Source organism: Squalius cephalus, assembly GCF_949319135.1.
Source record: "Squalius cephalus genome assembly, chromosome: 16".
Lineage (NCBI taxonomy): Eukaryota > Metazoa > Chordata > Actinopteri > Cypriniformes > Leuciscidae > Squalius > Squalius cephalus.
In genome coordinates, this window is record NC_137137.1 from 35,889,474 (window position 1) to 35,910,617 (window position 21,144).

The 21,144-nt window shown below is 46.1% G+C and overlaps 1 protein-coding gene across 1 annotated transcript in view; it reads left to right on the forward strand.

Moving 5' to 3' along the window:
• Positions 1–2,231: 2,231 nt before the first annotated feature.
• The window catches only part of LOC307173314 (solute carrier family 35 member E2A), a 20,809-nt gene continuing 1,896 nt past the window's right edge, over positions 2,232–21,144 (forward strand). The window contains exons 1-9 of the mRNA XM_079896340.1: positions 2,232–2,468; positions 3,401–3,746; positions 6,158–6,293; positions 7,465–7,592; positions 9,572–9,692; positions 10,790–10,843; positions 11,050–11,122; positions 12,158–12,303; positions 20,965–21,144. The exon at positions 20,965–21,144 is cut by the window's right edge and continues 1,896 nt beyond it. Of these exons, the coding sequence (XP_079752466.1) occupies positions 3,467–3,746; positions 6,158–6,293; positions 7,465–7,592; positions 9,572–9,692; positions 10,790–10,843; positions 11,050–11,122; positions 12,158–12,303; positions 20,965–21,144 (1,118 nt within the window). The 5' untranslated portion in view covers positions 2,232–2,468; positions 3,401–3,466. The remainder of the gene's footprint in view (positions 2,469–3,400; positions 3,747–6,157; positions 6,294–7,464; positions 7,593–9,571; positions 9,693–10,789; positions 10,844–11,049; positions 11,123–12,157; positions 12,304–20,964) is intronic.

Sequence of the window (21,144 nt, forward strand, 5' to 3'; positions counted from 1 at the left end):
GATATCGGAATCCCAAATGTCTTTAAAAACTCAATATACGTAAATAAGTAGCCCTCGTTATTTATCAGTTGTGATACCAGTAGAATATAAATTTTAACCCAGTTGTCGTAGAAGATTGATTTATTCTTATATTTAATCATTTTATTATTCCAAATTAACTGTTTGTGGGGGGAAAGTTATGTTTGTATATAAGAAGCCAACATAAAAGAGCCTGTCTATGAAGATTGGATAGCTGAATAACCTCATAGTCACATTTTAAAAGGAACTCTATACCACCAACCTTTTCAAAAATAAGATTAGGAATTATGTACCATAGTTTATCTGTATGCTTAATATAATGTTTAATCCAATTCAACTTGAAAATTGTATTAGAAGTACCAAAATCAAGCACATTCAAACCTCCTTGATTATAAGAATTACATCAAATATTTTTATTTAAATAGTGTGACTTGTTTTTCCATTTGAAGTTATAAGGTAGAATAAATTTTTTTAGTAAAAGATTTTGGTATATCTAACACTTTTGCATGATTTACTAAACGAGACAGCCCCTCAGTTTTAGATAAAAGAACTCTACCTTCGAGCGATAAATCCCTCATGAAATCTCTTTTTCATTTTCACCATAAGGGGTTGGAGATTGGACTGCACTCTGACTGACTGATTTTTACAAATATTGATGCCAAGATACGTAACTTCCTCCCTAATTAAGCTGACAGCATTTCATTTCTTTTTCCATAATTTTGATGCCTTGAAAAGAGTCATTATGTGTATATATAGAGCCATTGTTTGCATGACCAAAAGAAATAGGAACGGAGCCGCTGGATCTCCTTGTTTTATGCCCCGGGAGATGCTAAATCTACGAGTAGTTCCCCATGGAAGTTTAACTGAACTATTACAGTCACTATATAAAGTTTGTATTGCCCTTTTAAAGTATTGACCAAAACCAAAAAAAATCTAATACGTCAAATAAAAAATCATGTGTCACAGTATCAAATGCTTTGTATCTATAAATAGAATGTAACTATTATCAGTTATGTAATCCTTATAATCAATTAAATCTAAGATTAATCGAATATTATTACTAATATGCCGTCCTTGCATAAAACCAGACTGACTATCATCTATAATTGTATCTAAGCACTACTTTATTCTTTGCACGAAAATATGAGCCAACAATTTTGCATCATTATTAATTAAGGTTATAGGCCTCCAATTGTCAAGAAGCAAACGATCTTTATTGGGTTTAGGTAACAAGGTGATTAAGCCTTGACACAAAGTTGGGGGAAGCCTACAAGTTTCTATAGCCTCCTTAAAAGCTAATACTAGGAATTCAGAAATGTAGTCTTGAAATGCTTTATAAAATTCAGCTGTAAGGCCATCATTCCCTGGGGATTTATTATCTTTTAACTTAATAATGTTCTTTTTTAGTTCTTCTAGGGATATGTCTTGATCACAGATGTCCTTCTGAGATTCATCAATACCTTGAGCCACATTTTTTATACAAGAGAGGAAATATGAGCTCTGACAGCTGTTGTGTTTGGAGTATAGTTTTTTTTTATAAAAAATATTCCACAAAATTAGAAATTTTGGGGGGGTCTTCAGAGATCTGATCATTAATTTTAAGTTTATATATACCGTTAACACTAACATTTCTTTTTTCTAAATTATGAAATATTTTGTATTCCTTTCACCATGTTTCATCCATTTCTACCTAGAACGAATAAAAGCTCCCTGTGTCAAATTTTGATAGATATTGTCCAATTCAGCTTGTAATTCAAATAAAATATTGATATCAGCTTGTGATTGCTCATTCTTTTTATAGATAGAAATGATTTCCTTGAGTATTTTATCTTGTCTCATTCTTTTTTTGCAAACAATCCTTACTGGAAACATAAATCTAATATTCGCTGTAAATCCACTTTGACACTTATGACATGTTACTTCCCTTAAGAAAATATCAACACCTTTGAACTCAACGGTTTCTAAAACATATAATATCCTTGAGTCTGTTTTAAGGAACGTTTAATTTTTCATATTGACAAAATGTAATATTGTATTGATTTGTGTAGCCTAATTTGTTCTCTTATGATGTCTCTCCATCTGTTTATCGTCTCACTGTTAATGTCTGCAACATAGACAGTATATAAACGGGTCTGCAACCTTTAATTTGCAATAACAAAAATCCAACTTCCGCATCTTGACGTTCATGTAGTTTCTCCAGTCAAAGCTGCGCTCCAAGTGCGCAGAGCGATTGAAAACAAAAGCATTTCCTCTTTGTTACACTGCGCAGAGTCCCGCAGCTTATGCACAAACATCAGGAAAGAGGATCAGTGAGTGAAGACGTGTCGATAGATCCCGATCCTCATGATTTCAGCTGAACTTCAGCCACTGCTTCCATGAGAGAATGTGAAAGAGCTCCGAAGATGAAGCGTGTTTCCATGCGGATTAAATGTCTCGGATGAACACATTGGGTAGAGTATCATGTTTCTGTTTAACAGTATCACTTCATCCTGTTGTTTGTTCGTGCTGATATCTTGCTTGAAGCGGAATGGAGTCTTAAATGATCTTTGGTCTTTATTTGTAATGTATTGTTTTGAAGAAATAATAGCATAAACATATAGGTTTTTATGTCCTTTAACTAATCATAACCCAAATTAAACAAATAGATTAGACAAACATACAAGACACAAGTACATAAACTAGCTCGGGGCACATGTAACATTCATAAATACTCAAAGTATTTGAACACTCACTTAAAGACGCACATAATAAAGTAACTTAGCAAGGTCCTACTTTATATGAATTGTCTTTAACTATTATGTACGATTTCAATGAGTCATTTGATACAATGCGCTTATTGTGTGCATACATGTTTGTACATGTTACTTGTTCCTGATGTGACATTTCTGATACAAACTGGTCACACATAATTCATGCTATTTGTGTCATTTATTCATTATTAATGTACCACACATGCTTTTGTGTTCACACACACCCATCAGCTTTACATAATATTTGGACTAGATCCATTTAATTAAGGTGTGTCATGAAAGGGAAGCTTACGCTCATCTTTTCTTCTCTATTGTGTCTATAATCGAGTGAAACGCTTACCGAACAAGAACAAATGTGGGCGGGGCTTGATTGTGTCCGTGGGGAATTGATTGGATGGCTGTGGTTTGCTATTGGCTGATCTCATGTGAGTGACAGGTTGCTCCGCCCACATCATCAGAGAAGAGATGCTGCAAGAGGAACTTATTCTGATTCAATGATGTGCACCAATAAATCATTTATAATAAACACTGTGATATTCAAATTAAGCTGCCTTTAGCCATCTATTATATCATGACGATCTGGAGTTTTGGACTAGGATCGTGAGCATGAGCTTATTTTCCTGTGTTCGCAGAGTTCCTTCTCATGTGTTGTGTCATTGCTTCATTACTCCTGGAGTTTGCCACCGTCTTCCCGCACCATGGCCGGCAGCGAGCGCTCCGGGAAGTCCTCGTTCTGGCCCTCGTTCGGCAGCTTCCGGCCGCGTCAGGAGCGGGTGATGCTGTCCCGCAGCGAGAGCACGCCGGGAGAGCCGGTCCTGAAGATCACCATCACCGAGACCACGGTGATCGAGGACGACGCCGGCGTGTGGAACTCCAGGGCTCTGACGTACCTGGCGCTCTGGTACTTCTTCAGCTTCTGCACGCTCTTCCTCAACAAGTACATCCTCTCTCTGCTGGAGGGAGAGCCGAGCATGCTGGGTAGGTTTCCCAGATGTGTCCTTCCCACGCAATTACGCTCTGATTTAGCCGTCTGTAAACGCTGATTCTCAAACAAAGATAAGTGCAATAAACCTCTGTCTCGGCAAACAAAGCATGCAAGTGAACTTGGCCTCTATTCAGGCGATTGGGGAAGAACATGATCAGGTCGAACTTCACCACAAAATAAAATAAAAAGATATTTCCAGGGTTCCCACGTGAAATAAGATTAAAGTCTCCCTGTAGTCAATCATTTTATCCCTTAAAACTCACCTTTGATCACCAAAATTACATATTTAAACATTTTTATCTTGAAAAAAATTGAATGTAACTCTTGCCTCATTTAGTATGCACGTTTCTATGAATATGCAAATGAGCCCCGCCTCCACTCACTCACTCAGCTCAGAGATCCACTGGTTGACGATCACACGTTGATCTGATTGGTTACAAGGTAGTTTGTGACGTCAGAAACACCAGCGATTTCAAAGCGTGTTTTTGAGACTGTCTTTGGTTCACTGCAGTTTTAAGGAGGAAATACTCAGCAATGCTGTCGACTTATGAACTTACACATGCTTTGACTTAAAGCATATTAAAAACACCACATAGACACATAAACTACATTAAAAGCTGGATTTACACCACAGGGGGACTTTAAATTTAAATGCCTGAAAAAGTTTATCGGTCAAGAGGTTTAATAGTAAAAGGCGGTTTGCACGGTGACATTATTCAGTCTTATTTTATCTCCATACTCTCAGGACAGAAAAATCATATCTCTGTATTTTGGCTGAATGGCGATATATGGTATATATATCTCTGTATTAACATATATTTGTGCATATGGCATATTTAATGTCCAACAACAAATATTTCAAAAATCTAATTTATTATATAAATATTCTAAATAAAAAATTAAATGACTTTAAACCTTTCAAGCGCAAGAAGGCTCGCACGCTGTTTTCGCGCGCATCCAATGCGTCATGCGCTCAGAAATTCGTCTTATATACTGTATAGTGCGAGATACAGGGTCTCTTCCGCGTGTTTTCGCACTTGAACAGACAAAAACACAAATATATGTCAAAATACCCTCGTAAACACGTCTTAAGTGAGTGTAAAGAGTTGAGAAAGAAAACGCGTGTATCAGTACATTGGATCCGTGCAGCTCTTAAAGTGACAGTAGCCTAATATTATATACTATTTACTATATAATACTCCTGTCTCTATAATAACACCAATCAAACAACAGAAGACAGAGAAAATTCACTCCTTCTTGACTCAATAACTTTTATAACTATATGTTTAATGTATATGTTATAAAGTGCAGTGTTATTTTACATTTGATTACAGTTTCTGAACCTGAAAACCTGACAATCTTAAAACACGGTTTATTTCAATCATATCTTTGTTCGGTTGTATTTATTTTTGTGATTGCTAACTTTTTATTTGTTCTTTTTTAATCACTGAGTGTTGACTTGTCTTCAATAATGCTTGAAGTTTATATTAGTTCGGCTGGTTGTTTTTGGTGTTTTTAAACCACAGGAAAACGCTCCTTGTGTAAGTGTTCTTTAGCCTGTGGATTTCTGTTCATGATATTCAGATACAATTTAATATTTTGCAGTAAGACTTGCATGTCAACTAGGCTTATGTATTAGGAGTTATTTTGAAGCCCTTCATATAAAGCACGTCTCAGGTTTAGGACAAGCAAAAGCTCCGTCTGTGTCCGGATGCGCTCGTAATATCAAACTACTGTATATTGATGTAAACTATATTGCCTCATCATTTATGTAAGGGATAATTGTATAGAGAGGCGGTCGTTATAGCGAATAACAACCCCGACAGGCTGAACAGGACCCCGACGCGAAACGACCGCCTCTCTATACATTATCCCGCTTATTACATGGCTACCTACAAAATAAATAAATAAATTGACACGAATTATTGATTTAAAAAGGAGTTTATTGATTTAAAAATGATTGTATTGCTTCCGCCAAAGAAAATAGTCCGCGTTCCGCGTCCATAGCAACGCGCTGTTTTTCATGGCAACGGTCTGTTATACTTCGCAGCGGTCTGTTATCAAGAAATAACAGACCGCATTCTACATTGGAATTCAGCCGAGCCATGTAATAATTATATATATATCGTACAAACTCGATATACTGTCCAATAAAGTGGACTATCGAAATAAGTCACTGATGTGTTACATTACTGAATATGACTTTTTTTGCTGTAATGAGAATTTGTATATCACAATGCAAACGTAAAATATCCTGAAAGCCGTCATAAGTGTAGTTTAATATATTTCCTGAATTCCGACCTGAAATGTTTTCATGAGATTAACTAGATTTAACTAAAACATCATTTATTAGTCTTTACCTCACGTTCCTCCGTGCATGAGTGTGTGTGTTTGTGTGTTTCAGGTGCCGTCCAGATGCTCTCCACGACTGTGATCGGCTGTGGTAAGATGTTGGTGCCGTGTCCGCTTTACCAGCACAAGTCCCGTGCCGAATACCCCTCCAACTTCATCATGATCATGCTGTTCGTGGGACTCATGAGGTGCGTGTGTGTGTGTGTGTGTGCGTGTGTATAACACACACAACTCTGTTAAAGGTGTAGTTCACTTCAGAAATTAGTTCACTCTCCTCTACGTCATCCAACATGTTCATGTTTTTCTTTCTTCAGTCGAAAAGAAATGAAGGTTTTTGAGGAAAACACTCCAGGATTGTTCTCCATATAGTGACTTCAATGGGGTCCAACGGGTCGAAGGTCCAGATGTGAGTTTCAGTGCAGCTTCAAAGTCTCGACACGATCCAGCCGAGGAATAAGAGTCTTATCTAGAGAAACATTTTATAACGTAATAAACATTAATATACTTTTGAACCACAAATGCTGGTCTTGCTCTAGCTGTGATGCGACACACATTACGTAATCAGGTTGAAAGGTCACGCGTGAGCCGGTTCATAAATGTAGAGTAGGGCAAAAAACTTTTTCTCCTACAACTTCAAAATCGTCCGACATTGTTGTTTAACCTTTTATTTATTTATTTTATGTAAATGAGGTTTGATTTAGTCTTTGCAGATTCTCTTTGTAAACACTGGGTCTGTTCTTACGCCTATGTCACGCTTGACCTTTCAACCTGATCACGTAATGTGTGGCGCATCACAGCTAGTGCAAGACGAGCATTTGTGGTTAAAACGTATATAAATGTTTATTTTGTTATAAAATGTCCGCTGGTGTGTCTAGATAAGACTCTTATTCCTCGGCTGGATCGTGTCGAGACTTTGAAGCTGCATTGAAACTCACATCTGGACCTTCGACCCGTTGGACCCCATTGAAGACACTATATGGAGGAACATCCTGGAGTGTTTTCCTCAAAAACCTTCATTTCTTTTCCACTGAAGAAAGAAAGACATGAACATCTTGGATGACGTAGAGGAGAGTAAATGATCAGGAAATGTTAATTCTGAAGTGAACTAATCCTTTAATGCCGGTTAGTGTGAGGTGTGAGGATTCTCTACACAAAATAAAGGTGATGTTGCATATGTGCGTATTTAACATGGAAATGTTTGAGTGTAAAGTGGATGAGGGAGAATTTGACAAAAAACAGGCATGTGAAGTAGAACAAAAGCTAACTGTGCTTCGGATCGGCTTGATGGATTAAGGAAAATCCGGTGGGACTTGTTTGACGGGTCCGACGGCTCATCCTCCCCCTCCTGTGTGTCGGCAGGTTCACGACTGTCGTGCTGGGCTTGGTCAGTCTGAAGAACGTGGCCGTGTCGTTCGCGGAGACGGTGAAGAGTTCGGCTCCTATCTTCACCGTCATCATGTCCCGCCTCATTCTGGGAGAATACACAGGTGAACACACACACCACGGCATCCACGAGATCCTGCGCACGACTGACTGTGCAAACACACACACACCTCTGCTGTAACGGCTCTGAGGGATCGCACTCAGACTCAGTGGAAGAAAACAGGATTAATCCCACAGACTTGCACTTACCAGGCCAGAGTGTGGAAGCTTGGTTTCATTTGAAAAACTTTTTATCTCGCAATTCTGCTTTTTTTTTTCTCAGAATTGATATAAACACAATTCTGACTTTTCTCTCACAATTCTGAGATTTTTTTCTCTCTCGCAATTACAACTTTTTTTTTTTTTTTTTTTTTTTTTTTTTTTCGCAATCCTGACTTTTTTCTCTCAGAATTGATATAAACTCGCAATTCAGATTTTTTTTCTCGCAATTCAGATTTTTTTTTCTCGTAATTCAAATTTTTTTTCTCTCAATTTTGATTTTTTTTTGCAATTCTGACTTTTTTTTTTCTTGCAATTGTGATTTTTTTTTTTTAATATAAACTCACAAACTGTGAGCTTTAAAGACTGAATTACGAAATAATTAAACTTGAAATTGCAAGAAAAAATTCAGATTTGTGCGGGTAAAAAAGTCGCAATGACTTTTTTTCATGTTTATTCAGTGGCAGAAACAAGCGTCCACACTCGGCTCAATCTAGTAGAGATGTCACAATACACTTGAACATGAGGACTCGGTCCCGCTCCGTAATGCACAGGGCAATAGAAATACTCATCATTCTGCTGAGCTAAAAATACAGAATTATGTCAGACACTAATTATGATTGCACAATACAGTGGTGGTCAGAATTAATCATACCCCTGGTAAATATGATCAAAAATGTCTGTAAAAATAAATCTGCATTGTTTATCCTTTTGATCTTTCATTCAAAGTGTTCACAAAAATCTAACCTTTCATTGAAGTAAAAGAATTGAAAATGGGGGGTAAATCACATTATAAAATAAATGTTTTGTAATGTAAATGGCTTCTAGGTCGCTAGCACCTTTATTTGACACTGACATGTATGTGCCAGCTTTGCAGGTCATGCATTCTGCTTTATACGGATCCCGACCGAAACGAAAACACGGGAATTTTCTCTGTAAATCATCTGTGAATTTACATTTGGGCTTTTTTTTTTTAACGCTGTTAGCAACTTACATCTCATCTCGCACTTGACCGTAAACTGAAGCGTCGAGTCACGCTGCTAAAATTCTGTGAACGTAAAGTCCGCCTACTTTGATTTGATTGGTCATTTCAAATATTCTGACATTGACGAGCAGTGACAGACCAATGAGGCTGAGATGAACACACACACACACACACACGCTGGTTTCATATGTTTTGTGTGCGTGTATTTAAAGTACACGCTTAATGGCCCAATGAAAAAGAATGAAAACCAGGACATTTTCATCACTTTATAAAAACAGCCAGGACGGCCAGGACTGGACGTGAAAACAGGACGTTTGGTCACCCTACAATACAGGCATGCAGTTGCATATTGTGATACGTTGTGACACTCTTAAAGGTGCAGTCTGTAGGAATGACAGCTAGTGGTGGAAATAGGCACTGCAGTCCAAATCAAAATATCAGAGATTGTGGATTCTCCCGCCCCGCCTCCTCAGACTCGACGCTCACGGGTCGCCAGTTTGAGACACGCAACAGGAACGAGCGCAATGAACAATGAAAACTGGCAACGTGCAGTATCACAGACCAAAGCAATAACACACATTCCTGGAAACGCACATTTCAGAGTAAAATAGCTGTAGAAGTGTTTATCAGAGAAACGAGCATGTGAACTCAGCATGTTTCCTCAATATATGCAAACAGATTATGGTATTTGTGTGCTTTAGTAGAGTGAAAAAGTTCCATACAGCACCTTAAATATATAGAAAGCGGAATAACACCGACTTGACTTTTGACTTGAGCCAGTAATCAGTCGTCTAGAAGCCTGATCGACAGTGTGTGTGTGTGTGTGTGTGTGTGTGTCAGGTTTCTGGGTGAACGTGTCCCTGATTCCTGTGATGTTGGGTCTGGCGCTCTGCACTGCCACTGAGATCAGCTTCAACATGCTGGGATTCTCCGCCGCGCTCTCCACCAACATCATGGACTGGTGCTACTCACACACACACACACACACACACACACACACACACACATGCTCACACACTCTTCCTTCTCACACACACTCTTCCTTCACACACATACGCCACACTTAAGCTCACACACTCTCCTTCACACACACACACACACACACACACACACACACTCTCACACACTCTCCTTCACACACACACACACACACTCACACACTCTCCTTCACACACACACACACTCACACACTCTCCTTCACACACACACACACACACACACACACACACACACACACACACACACTCACACACTCTACTTCACACACACACACACACACACACTCACACACTCTCCTTCACACACACACACACACACACACACACACTCACACACTCTCCTTCACACACACACACACACACACACACTCACACACTCTCCTTCACACACACACACACACACACACTCACACACTCTCCTTCACACACACACACACACACACACACACATACACACGCTCACACAGTTCACACACTCTCCTTCACACACACTCACACTCTCCTTCACACACACACTCACACACTCTCCTTCACACACACACACACACACATACACACGCTCACACAGTTCACACACTCTCCTTTACACACACTCACACACTCTCCTTCACACGCACGCTCACACACTCTCCTTCACACACACACTCTTCCTTCACACACATACGCCACACTTAAGCTCACACACTCTCCTTCACACACACACACTCACACATGTCTGGTGCACTATCTTTGTGGGGACTCTCCATAGACGTAATGGTTTTTATACTGTACAAACTGTATATTCTATCCCCTTACACTGCCCCTGCCCCTAAACCTGCCCATCACAGGAGACATTCTGCATTTTTACATTTTCAAAAAAACTAATTCTGTATGATTTATAAGCTTTTGTACCCATGGGGACCTCAATTTAGGTCCCCACGGTGACACGAGTCCCCATGAGTCTGTGTGCATTCAGGTTTAAGTCCCCACCGGTGTAGAAAAACATGTCCGCTCATACACTCTTCCTTCACACACACACGCCACAGTAAAACTCATCTAATGCACACTCTCCCTCTCTCAGCTTACAGAATGTGTTTTCTAAGAAGCTGCTGAGTGGGGACAAGTATAAGTTCAGGTGAGTGCTGCCGATCTGTGTGTGTGTTCAGTGTTGTACGGTAGGGGGCGCTATCACGCTATCCTGCCTCTTCTGGAAGAGTAGAGACTCTTAAATCCAAACACAGGTGAAGAAACATGAAGAACAACCGAGCGATAGAAGCACTTTGATAAGTGTGTGTGTGTGTGTGTGTGTGTGTGTGTGTGTGTGTGTGTGTGTGTTTCTAGTCCTCCAGAGCTGCAGTTTTACACCAGTGCCGCTGCTATGGTCATGCTCATTCCTGCCTGGATCTTCCTGATGGTCAGTCCCTGCAAACACACGTCCGAGACACGCTTTTATTAAACGCTAACATTTAATTAAAATAAATAAATAAAAATGATTAGGATAAATAATATTTGATTTAAAAAATAATAATAATAACTACATAAAAAAAACATTTAATTAAAGAAATAAATAAAAAATATTAAAATAAATAAAATTTGGTGTAAATAAAGTAAATAAATAATAAATTAATACAAGCGATTCAAATTAATTTAATAAATAAAATGTGATTTAAATAAAAAATAAATAACCCCATATTTAAACACATGTAGTTAAACAAAATAAATAAAATGATTAAAATAAATATTTGATTTAAATAAAAGTAAATAACTACATAAACAAAAACATTTAATTAAAAGAAATAAGCAAAAAAGTAAAATAAATACATTTTGATTTAAATAATAAGTAAATAATTATATAAATAAAAATATTTAATTTAAATAAATTATGATTAAAATAAAAAGTAAATATACTAAAATAAAATAACGATTTAAGTAAATAAAATAAATACATTAGATAAAACTGAATAAATAATTGTATTTAAATAAAAAGAAAAGAATTTTAAGAAAAGTAAAAATAAATAAATAAAATTAAACTAGGGAACTAATGAAATAAATAAATTGATTAAAATTAAAATAAATAAAGGAAATTTGATTTAAATTATTACACATGATTGAAATAATTTAATTAAAGTAAACTCACATCTAGTCAGGGGGAAAAACATGCAGTGATGTATTGATTCTAACATCAATTTTTCACAGTAATACTCATGCTGTCATACATGAGAATCTGTAGTGTTAGTGAGGCATGTGAAGGCAGAAATTATTGATTACAATAATCAATTACACTTGATTGAAATAATTTGATTAAAGTAAATGCATGAATAAACTTACATCTAACAGAACAGCACTACATTGAGTCAGGGGGGAAAAAACACACACTGATGTAATATTTCTAATATCATTTTTTCACAGTAATTCACTTTATGCATGCTGATGTGTGTGTTTCCCGCAGGATCTGCCGGCGATCGGGAAGAGCGAGCAGAGCTTCAGTCTCTCTCAGGACGTGGTTCTGCTTCTGCTGTTCGACGGCGTCCTCTTCCACTTGCAGAGCGTCACGGCCTACGCGCTCATGGGCCGCATCTCACCCGTAACATTCAGGTGCTCCTCCTCACACTCTCTCACCCGTAACATTCAGGTGCTCCTCCTTCACACGCTCTCACCCGTAACATTCAGGTGCTCCTCCTTCACACGCTCTCGCCCGTAACATTCAGGTGCTCCTCCTTCACACGCTCTCGCCCGTAACATTCAGGTGCTCCTCCTTCACACTCTCTCACCCGTAACATTCAGGTGCTCCTCCTTCACATGCTCTCGCCCGTAACATTCAGGTGCGCCTCCTTCACACGCTCTCGTCCGTAACATTCAGGTGCTCCTCCTTCACACGCTCTCGCCCGTAACATTCAGGTGCTCCTCCTTCACACTCTCTCACCCGTAACATTCAGGTGCTCCTCCTTCACACGCTCTCGCCCGTAACATTCAGGTGCTCCTCCTTCACACTCTCTCACCCGTAACATTCAGGTGCTCCTCCTTCACACGCTCTCGCCCGTAACATTCAGGTGCTCCTCCTTCACACGCTCTCGCCCGTAACATTCAGGTGCTCCTCCTTCACACGCTCTCGCCCGTAACATTCAGGTGCTCCTCCTTCACACGCTCTCGCCCGTAACATTCAGGTGCGCCTCCTTCACACGCTCTCGCCCGTAACATTCAGGTGCTCCTCCTTCACACTCTCTCACCCGTAACATTCAGGTGCTCCTCCTTCACACGCTCTCGCCCGTAACATTCAGGTGCTCCTCCTTCACACTCTCTCACCCGTAACATTCAGGTGCTCCTCCTTCACACGCTCTCGCCCGTAACATTCAGGTGCGCCTCCTTCACACGCTCTCGCCCGTAACATTCAGGTGCTCCTCCTTCACACGCTCTCGCCCGTAACATTCAGGAGCGCCTCCTTCACACGCTCTCGCGCGTAACATTCAGGTGCTCCTCCTTCACACGCTCTCACCCGTAACATTCAGGAGCGCCTCCTTCACACGCTCTCGCCCGTAACATTCAGGTGCTCCTCCTTCACACGCTCTCGCCCGTAACATTCAGGTGCTCCTCCTTCACACGCTCTCGCCCGTAACATTCAGGAGCGCCTCCTTCACACGCTCTCGCCCGTAACATTCAGGTGCTCCTCCTTCACACGCTCTCGCCCGTAACATTCAGGTGCTCCTCCTTCACACGCTCTCGCCCGTAACATTCAGGTGCTCCTCCTTCACACGCTCTCGCCCGTAACATTCAGGTGCTCCTCCTTCACACGCTCTCGCCCGTAACATTCAGGAGCGCCTCCTTCACACGCTCTCGCGCGTAACATTCAGGTGCTCCTCCTTCACACGCTCTCACCCGTAACATTCAGGAGCGCCTCCTTCACACGCTCTCGCCCGTAACATTCAGGTGCTCCTCCTTCACACGCTCTCGCCCGTAACATTCAGGTGCGCCTCCTTCACACGCTCTCGCCCGTAACATTCAGGTGCTCCTCCTTCACACTCTCTCACCCGTAACATTCAGGTGCTCCTCCTTCACACGCTCTCGCCCGTAACATTCAGGTGCTCCTCCTTCACACTCTCTCACCCGTAACATTCAGGTGCTCCTCCTTCACACGCTCTCGCCCGTAACATTCAGGTGCGCCTCCTTCACACGCTCTCGCCCGTAACATTCAGGTGCTCCTCCTTCACACGCTCTCGCCCGTAACATTCAGGAGCGCCTCCTTCACACGCTCTCGCGCGTAACATTCAGGTGCTCCTCCTTCACACGCTCTCACCCGTAACATTCAGGAGCGCCTCCTTCACACGCTCTCGCCCGTAACATTCAGGTGCTCCTCCTTCACACTCTCTCACCCGTAACATTCAGGTGCTCCTCCTTCACACGCTCTCGCCCGTAACATTCAGGTGCTCCTCCTTCACACTCTCTCACCCGTAACATTCAGGTGCTCCTCCTTCACACGCTCTCGCCCGTAACATTCAGGTGCGCCTCCTTCACACGCTCTCGCCCGTAACATTCAGGTGCTCCTCCTTCACACGCTCTCGCCCGTAACATTCAGGAGCGCCTCCTTCACACGCTCTCGCGCGTAACATTCAGGTGCTCCTCCTTCACACGCTCTCACCCGTAACATTCAGGAGCGCCTCCTTCACACGCTCTCGCCCGTAACATTCAGGTGCTCCTCCTTCACACGCTCTCACCCGTAACATTCAGGTGCGCCTCCTTCACACGCTCTCACCCGTAACATTCAGGTGCTCCTCCTTCACACGCTCTCGCCCGTAACATTCAGGTGCGCCTCCTTCACACGCTCTCACCCGTAACATTCAGGTGCGCCTCCTTCACACGCTCTCACCCGTAACATTCAGGTGCTCCTCCTTCACACGCTCTCGCCCGTAACATTCAGGTGCTACTCCTTCACACGCTCTCGCCCGTAACATTCAGGTGCTCCTCCTTCACACGCTCTCGCCCGTAACATTCAGGTGCTACTCCTTCACACGCTCTCGCCCGTAACATTCAGGTGCGCCTCCTTCACACGCTCTCACCCGTAACATTCAGGTGCTCCTCCTTCACACTCTCTCACCCGTAACATTCAGGTGCTCCTCCTTCACACGCTCTCACCCGTAACATTCAGGAGCGCCTCCTTCACACGCTCTCGCCCGTAACATTCAGGTGCTCCTCCTTCACACGCTCTCACCCGTAACATTCAGGTGCGCCTCCTTCACACGCTCTCACCCGTAACATTCAGGTGCTCCTCCTTCACACGCTCTCGCCCGTAACATTCAGGTGCGCCTCCTTCACACGCTCTCACCCGTAACATTCAGGTGCGCCTCCTTCACACGCTCTCACCCGTAACATTCAGGTGCTCCTCCTTCACACGCTCTCGCCCGTAACATTCAGGTGCTACTCCTTCACACGCTCTCGCCCGTAACATTCAGGTGCGCCTCCTTCACACGCTCTCACCCGTAACATTCAGGTGCTCCTCCTTCACACTCTCTCACCCGTAACATTCAGGTGCTACTCCTTCACACGCTCTCGCCCGTAACATTCAGGTGCGCCTCCTTCACACGCTCTCACCCGTAACATTCAGGTGCTCCTCCTTCACACGCTCTCACCCGTAACATTCAGGTGCTCCTCCTTCACACGCTCTCGCCCGTAACATTCAGGTGCTCCTCCTTCACACGCTCTCGCCCGTAACATTCAGGTGCTCCTCCTTCACACGCTCTCGCCCGTAACATTCAGGTGCTCCTCCTTCACACGCTCTCGCCCGTAACATTCAGGTGCGCCTCCTTCACACGCTCTCGCCCGTAACATTCAGGTGCTCCTCCTTCACACTCTCTCACCCGTAACATTCAGGTGCTCCTCCTTCACACGCTCTCGCCCGTAACATTCAGGTGCTCCTCCTTCACACTCTCTCACCCGTAACATTCAGGTGCTCCTCCTTCACACGCTCTCGCCCGTAACATTCAGGTGCGCCTCCTTCACACGCTCTCGCCCGTAACATTCAGGTGCTCCTCCTTCACACGCTCTCGCCCGTAACATTCAGGAGCGCCTCCTTCACACGCTCTCGCGCGTAACATTCAGGTGCTCCTCCTTCACACGCTCTCACCCGTAACATTCAGGAGCGCCTCCTTCACACGCTCTCGCCCGTAACATTCAGGTGCTCCTCCTTCACACGCTCTCGCCCGTAACATTCAGGTGCTCCTCCTTCACACGCTCTCGCCCGTAACATTCAGGAGCGCCTCCTTCACACGCTCTCGCCCGTAACATTCAGGTGCTCCTCCTTCACACGCTCTCGCCCGTAACATTCAGGTGCTCCTCCTTCACACGCTCTCGCCCGTAACATTCAGGTGCTCCTCCTTCACACGCTCTCGCCCGTAACATTCAGGTGCTCCTCCTTCACACGCTCTCGCCCGTAACATTCAGGTGCTCCTCCTTCACACGCTCTCGCCCGTAACATTCAGGAGCGCCTCCTTCACACGCTCTCGCGCGTAACATTCAGGTGCTCCTCCTTCACACGCTCTCACCCGTAACATTCAGGAGCGCCTCCTTCACACGCTCTCGCCCGTAACATTCAGGTGCTCCTCCTTCACACGCTCTCGCCCGTAACATTCAGGAGCGCCTCCTTCACACGCTCTCGCCCGTAACATTCAGGTGCTCCTCCTTCACACTCTCTCACCCGTAACATTCAGGTGCTCCTCCTTCACACGCTCTCGCCCGTAACATTCAGGTGCTCCTCCTTCACACTCTCTCACCCGTAACATTCAGGTGCTCCTCCTTCACACGCTCTCGCCCGTAACATTCAGGTGCGCCTCCTTCACACGCTCTCGCCCGTAACATTCAGGTGCTCCTCCTTCACACGCTCTCGCCCGTAACATTCAGGAGCGCCTCCTTCACACGCTCTCGCGCGTAACATTCAGGTGCTCCTCCTTCACACGCTCTCACCCGTAACATTCAGGAGCGCCTCCTTCACACGCTCTCGCCCGTAACATTCAGGTGCTCCTCCTTCACACGCTCTCACCCGTAACATTCAGGTGCGCCTCCTTCACACGCTCTCACCCGTAACATTCAGGTGCTCCTCCTTCACACGCTCTCGCCCGTAACATTCAGGTGCGCCTCCTTCACACGCTCTCACCCGTAACATTCAGGTGCGCCTCCTTCACACGCTCTCACCCGTAACATTCAGGTGCTCCTCCTTCACACGCTCTCGCCCGTAACATTCAGGTGCTACTCCTTCACACGCTCTCGCCCGTAACATTCAGGTGCGCCTCCTTCACACGCTCTCACCCGTAACATTCAGGTGCTACTCCTTCACACGCTCTCGCCCGTAACATTCAGGTGCGCCTCCTTCACACGCTCTCGCCCGTAACATTCAGGTGCTCCTCCTTCACACGCTCTCGCCCGTAACATTCAGGTGCTCCTCCTTCACACGCTCTCGCCCGTAACATTCAGGTGCGCCTCCTTCACACGCTCTCGCCCGTAACATTCAGGTGCTCCTCCTTCACACGCTCTCGCCCGTAACATTCAGGAGCGCCTCCTTCACACGCTCTCGCCCGTAACATTCAGGAGCGCCTCCTTCACACGCTCTCGCCCGTAACATTCAGGTGCGCCTCCTTCACACGCTCTCGCCCGTAAGATTCAGGTGCTCCTCCTTCACACGCTCTCGCCCGTAACATTCAGGTGCTCCTCCTTCACACGCTCTCGCCCGTAACATTCAGGTGCGCCTCCTTCACACGCTCTCGCCCGTAACATTCAGGTGCTCCTCCTTCACACGCTCTCGCCCGTAACATTCAGGTGCTCCTCCTTCACACGCTCTCGCCCGTAACATTCAGGTGCGCCTCCTTCACACGCTCTCACCCGTAACATTCAGGAGCGCCTCCTTCACACGCTCTCGCCCGTAACATTCAGGAGCGCCTCCTTCACACGCTCTCGCCCGTAACATTCAGGAGCGCCTCCTTCACACGCTCTCGCCCGTAACATTCAGGTGCGCCTCCTTCACACGCTCTCACCCGTAACATTCAGGTGCTACTCCTTCACACGCTCTCGCCCGTAACATTCAGGTGCTACTCCTTCACACGCTCTCGCCCGTAACATTCAGGTGCTCCTCCTTCACACGCTCTCGCCCGTAACATTCAGGAGCGCCTCCTTCACACGCTCTCGCCCGTAACATTCAGGTGCGCCTCCTTCACACACTCTCGCCCGTAACATTCAGGTGCTCCTCCTTCACACTCTCTCGCCCGTAACATTCAGGTGCTCCTCCTTCACACGCTCTCGCCCGTAACATTCAGGTGCTACTCCTTCACACGCTCTCGCCCGTAAAATTCAGGTGCGCCTCCTTCACACACTCTCGCCCGTAACATTCAGGTGCTACTCCTTCACACGCTCTCGCCCGTAACATTCAGGTGCGCCTCCTTCACACGCTCTCGCCCGTAACATTCAGGAGCGCCTCCTTCACACACTCTCGCCCGTAACATTCAGGTGCTACTCCTTCACACGCTCTCACCCGTAACATTCAGGTGCGCCTCCTTCACACTCTCTCGCCCGTAACATTCAGGTGCTACTCCTTCACACGCTCTCGCCCGTAACATTCAGGTGCTACTCCTTCACACGCTCTCGCCCGTAACATTCAGGTGCGCCTCCTTCACACGCTCTCGCCCGTAACATTCAGGTGCGCCTCCTTCACACGCTCTCGCCCGTAACATTCAGGTGCGCCTCCTTCACACGCTCTCGCCCGTAACATTCAGGTGCGCCTCCTTCACACGCTCTCGCCCGTAACATTCAGGTGCTCCTCCTTCACACTCTCTCACCCGTAACATTCAGGTGCTCCTCCTTCACACTCTCTCACCCGTAACATTCAGGTGCTCCTCCTTCACACGCTCTCGCCCGTAACATTCAGGTGCTACTCCTTCACACTCTCTCACCCGTAACATTCAGGTGCTCCTCCTTCACACTCTCTCACCCGTAACATTCAGGTGCTCCTCCTTCACACGCTCTCGCCCGTAACATTCAGGTGCTCCTCCTTCACACGCTCTCGCCCGTAACATTCAGGTGCTCCTCCTTCACACTCTCTCACCCGTAACATTCAGGTGCTCCTCCTTCACACTCTCTCACCCGTAACATTCAGGTGCGCCTCCTTCACACGCTCTCGCCCGTAACATTCAGGTGCTCCTCCTTCACACGCTCTCGCCCGTAACATTCAGGTGCTCCTCCTTCACACGCTCTCGCCCGTAACATTCAGGTGCTCCTCCTTCACACGCTCTCGCCCGTAGCATTCAGGAGCGCCTCCTTCACACGCTCTCGCCCGTAACATTCAGGTGCGCCTCCTTCACACGCTCTCGCCCGTAACATTCAGGTGCGCCTCCTTCACACGCTCTCGCCCGTAACATTCAGGTGCTACTCCTTCACACGCTCTCGCCCGTAACATTCAGGTGCGCCTCCTTCACACGCTCTCGCCCGTAACATTCAGGTGCTACTCCTTCACACGCTCTCGCCCGTAACATTCAGGTGCTACTCCTTCACACGCTCTCGCCCGTAACATTCAGGTGCGCCTCCTTCACACGCTCTCACCCGTAACATTCAGGTGCGCCTCCTTCACACGCTCTCGCCCGTAACATTCAGGTGCGCCTCCTTCACACGCTCTCGCCCGTAACATTCAGGTGCTCCTCCTTCACACGCTCTCGCCCGTAACATTCAGGTGCGCCTCCTTCACACGCTCTCGCCCGTAACATTCAGGTGCTCCTCCTTCACACGCTCTCACCCGTAACATTCAGGTGCGCCTCCTTCACACGCTCTCACCCGTAACATTCAGGTGCTACTCCTTCACACGCTCTCGCCCGTAACATTCAGGTTGACTCCTTCACACGCTCTCACCCGTAACATTCAGGTGCGCCTCCTTCACACGCTCTCGTCCGTAACATTCAGGAGCGCCTCCTTCACACGCTCTCACCCGTAACATTCAGGTGCGCCTCCTTCACACGCTCTCGCCCGTAACATTCAGGTGCTCCTCCTTCACACGCTCTCGCCCGTAACATTCAGGTGCGCCTCCTTCACACGCTCTCGCCCGTAACATTCAGGTGCTCCTCCTTCACACGCTCTCGCCCGTAACATTCAGGTGCTCCTCCTTCACACGCTCTCGCCCGTAACATTCAGGTGCTCCTCCTTCACACGCTCTCGCCCGTAACATTCAGGTGCGCCTCCTTCACACGCTCTCACCCGTAACATTCAGGTGCGCCTCCTTCACACGCTCTCGTCCGTAACATTCAGGAGCGCCTCCTTCACACGCTCTCGCCCGTAACATTCAGGTGCGCCTCCTTCACACGCTCTCGCCCGTAACATTCAGGTGCTCCTCCTTCACACGCTCTCGCCCGTAACATTCAGGTGCGCCTCCTTCACACGCTCTCGCCCGTAACATTCAGGTGCTCCTCCTTCACACGCTCTCGCCCGTAACATTCAGGTGCTCCTCCTTCACACGCTCTCGCCCGTAACATTCAGGTGCTCCTCCTTCACACGCTCTCGCCCGTAACATTCAGGTGCGCCTCCTTCACACGCTCTCACCCGTAACATTCAGGTGCGCCTCCTTCACACGCTCTCGCCCGTAACATTCAGGTGCGCCTCCTTCACACGCTCTCGCCCGTAACATTCAGGTGCTCCTCCTTCACACGCTCTCGCCCGTAACATTCAGGTGCGCCTCCTTCACACGCTCTCGCCCGTAACATTCAGGTGCGCCTCCTTCACACGCTCTCGCCCGTAACATTCAGGTGCTCCTCCTTCACACGCTCTCGCCCGTAACATTCAGGTGCTCCTCCTTCACACGCTCTCGCCCGTAACATTCAGGTGCGCCTCCTTCACACGCTCTCGCCCGTAACATTCAGGTGCGCCTCCTTCACACGCTCTCGCCCGTAACATTCAGGTGCGCCTCCTTCACACGCTCTCGCCCGTAACATTCAGGTGCTCCTCCTTCACACGCTCTCGCCCGTAACATTCAGGTGCTCCTCCTTCACACGCTCTCGCCCGTAACATTCAGGTGCTCCTCCTTCACACGCTCTCGCCCGTAACATTCAGGTGCTCCTCCTTCACACGCTCTCACCCGTAACATTCAGGTGCGCCTCCTTCACACGCTCTCGCCCGTAACATTCAGGTGCTCCTCCTTCACACACTAACTTTTCTATTCATAGAACGAAAGGAGGAGGTGATGTGAACTGACGAGATGTGTGTGTTGTGTGTGTTGTGTGTGTGTGTGTGTGTGTGTAGTGTGGCGAGCACCGTGAAGCACGCGCTGTCGATCTGGCTGAGCATCATCGTGTTCAGTAACTCCATTACTGTGGTGTCTGCTGTCGGGACGGTGCTGGTGTTCGTGGGAGTCCTGCTGTATAACAAGGCCAAGCAGATGCAGAGAGACACGCTCGTCCAGCACGCTCTCAGCCAATCAGC